The sequence below is a fragment of the Penaeus japonicus genome, unplaced genomic scaffold (assembly GCF_977035675.1).
Source record: "Penaeus japonicus unplaced genomic scaffold, GWHDUDI00000001_assembly GWHDUDI00000020, whole genome shotgun sequence".
In the NCBI taxonomy this organism is placed as follows: Eukaryota; Metazoa; Arthropoda; class Malacostraca; order Decapoda; family Penaeidae; genus Penaeus; species Penaeus japonicus.
This window is the reverse complement of record NW_028234422.1, coordinates 1,274,976-1,277,475: the sequence shown is the minus strand read 5'-3', so window position 1 is coordinate 1,277,475 and position 2,500 is coordinate 1,274,976. Positions and strand designations below refer to the sequence as shown.

General features: G+C 37.7%; 1 protein-coding gene across 1 annotated transcript in view; it reads right to left on the bottom strand.

The window, feature by feature from the left end:
- Nucleotides 1-2,500, bottom strand: part of LOC122245276 (cytochrome P450 4C1) — a 7,600-nt gene that overhangs the window by 3,722 nt on the left and 1,378 nt on the right. Inside the window, 4 exon segments of the mRNA XM_086548497.1 lie at nucleotides 789-957; nucleotides 1,084-1,318; nucleotides 1,891-1,951; nucleotides 2,490-2,500. The exon segment at nucleotides 2,490-2,500 is cut by the window's right edge and continues 94 nt beyond it. Coding sequence (XP_086404623.1) covers nucleotides 789-957; nucleotides 1,084-1,318; nucleotides 1,891-1,951; nucleotides 2,490-2,500 — 476 coding nt within the window.

The following is a 2,500-nucleotide window of genomic DNA, read 5'->3' as shown; positions in this document are numbered from 1 at the left end:
AAGATGATAGAATGCAGTAACGCATTTAATATAGAAATACAAATTTTACCTCCCAGACAGGGAATCGAACTCGGGTCCTCTGAGTGAGAATCCCGGCTCCTATCCATAACACCACACGAACCACTAAAAGGATTGTCTAACCAGTTGCCTTACATCCACCATGGAAGTTACCTATATACTTCTAGCAGAGCAGTGATAGCGAGGTTTTACAGACAATCCCCGTGGACACTCGGCGGGATTGAATTAGAAATTCGACTCACAAATCAGGTTACCTAGGCTATACCTATGTGTGAAAGATGGTAGAGTGCAGTAACGCATTTAAGAGTATATAGGTAACTTCTATGATGGCTCTAGGGCATCTGGTTAGACAATCCTTTTAGTGGGTCGTGTGGTGTAATGGATATGAGCCGGGATTCTCACTCAGAGGAACCGAGTTCAATTCCCTATCAGGGAGGTAAAATTTGTATTTCTATATTAAATGCGTTACTGCATTCTACCATCTTTCACATTGATGTCAGTATTAAGAACTCATGGATATTCCCAGCGTCAACGATTTCACAGTAAGTGTATACCAAATTTTAAGCTCTTTTCGTCTTTGAATTTTCTCTTCTTTTCATCTAGCTTTACAAATCAGTGACAGAAATGCAATGGTCACGGCACACGCGGGTCATACAAATAGTAAGGAAACTGGAAATCATGTATGTTTTTTATAGTGTTATTGTGATTCTGACTAGCACGCCAATATGTGGCATTAAACAACCTCAAATGACGATGATGCTCTTACGTACATATGCTGACGTCTTCTTGTAGCGTTCTTGCAAACCTGTGAACCGACGGGAACAGCCTCAGACCCTCTTTGATGCAGTTCTCCAGCAGTTTCATAGAGCGCAGGTCGTCCATCGTCGCTGGACGGTCCGAATCGCCGAAGATCGAGTCCATCTCCTCATGCACCTGAGCCTGTGGAATAGGTACTCAGTTAAGCTAAATGTAATCAAAAAAAAAAAAAAAAATCATGCAATCACACATATAGGAAATGATTACAGATCTTGCATTAGTATCCATATATCCTATTCTATTCGACACCTGTATCTCCGGGTGATGTCCTAGAAGGTAGAGAACCCAGTTCATGGCTGCTGTGGTGGTGTCGTGTCCCTCGAACATGAAGGTGTCCACTTCCTCGCGGATGTCCTCGTCGGAGAGCTTCGCACCGTCCTCCGAGTATTCCAGCAGGAGGTCCAGGAATGCCAGACGCCTTTTCTTACCTATTTTGAGTTGTGGGAGAGTAGCTTTACAAATATTTGTTGCCGTATGAACGTAACATCAGGTAAGTGTATGCAACCTAAAAATGAAGCTCAACATAAAAGCGATTTCAAGAATTGTAATAGGGGGATACAGGCATTATACCACCATAAACTAATTGATCTGTCACACAGCAGTTAAATGTTCAGTACAATATACTGCACATCTACCAAACGGAGAGGGAATCTAAGTTGCCAGTAAGATGGTTAGGCTGTTTGACTTAGAGTTGTATACAAACACACATATACACAAACACAAATCTAAATATGAATATATGAATATGTATATATATATATATTTATATATATGTATATATATATATATATTTATTTTTATATTATATATATATATGTATATATATGTATATTTATTTATATATATATATATTTTATACATAGATAGATAGATTGATATTGGTTTATTGTGTTCCATATTTATATATAATATAAGGACTTCTTGTTCCTCGGCCTTTTCTAGACTCCTCCTGGGTCCTGCAGCTTCTGTCTCTCTCCACGATGGTGTCTGAGAGACTTCGTGTTCTCGGCTTAAGGCAGGCGTCGTACTCTTTCATTTGAAGGGCTCTCTTCTCACGATGGTGTCTGGGGTGGATCCAGGGCCGACCTTAAGGCAGGCGTCGAGGAGTGCGGCAAACCTGTGGTGGATGGACGTTGACAGTGGTTCTTAATTTCAAGCTTTAAAACTTATAATTCTGTCATTTTTTAACAAATGCATTTATATTTATATATATATCTATATATATATATATATTAATCTTATAATCTTTATGGATATGTTATATATTTATATTTATATATTCTATATATATATATTTTATATATTATATATATATATATTATATATTATACTGCACATGCACTCTCCCTCTTTCTTTCTTTCTCTCTCTCTCTCTCTCTCTCTCTCTCTCTCTCTCTCTCTCTCTCTCTCTCTCTCTATCTATCTCTCTATCTTTCTCTATGTATTAAGTATTAGGACTCACGAGAGGAATCATTTTCGCTTTCAATCGGTGTTTTCTCTTATCTATATTTTGAGCATCCACATCAAACAGACCTCAGAGCAGGAAGAAAAATCCTTTTGGTTTCACTGGATAAATTGTGTTGAAATAAAAGTTCTTGATTTGGCTAAGAATGTGTTTTACGAGAGAAAAATAAAATGGATGAACCATAATAAACCTTTATATTGT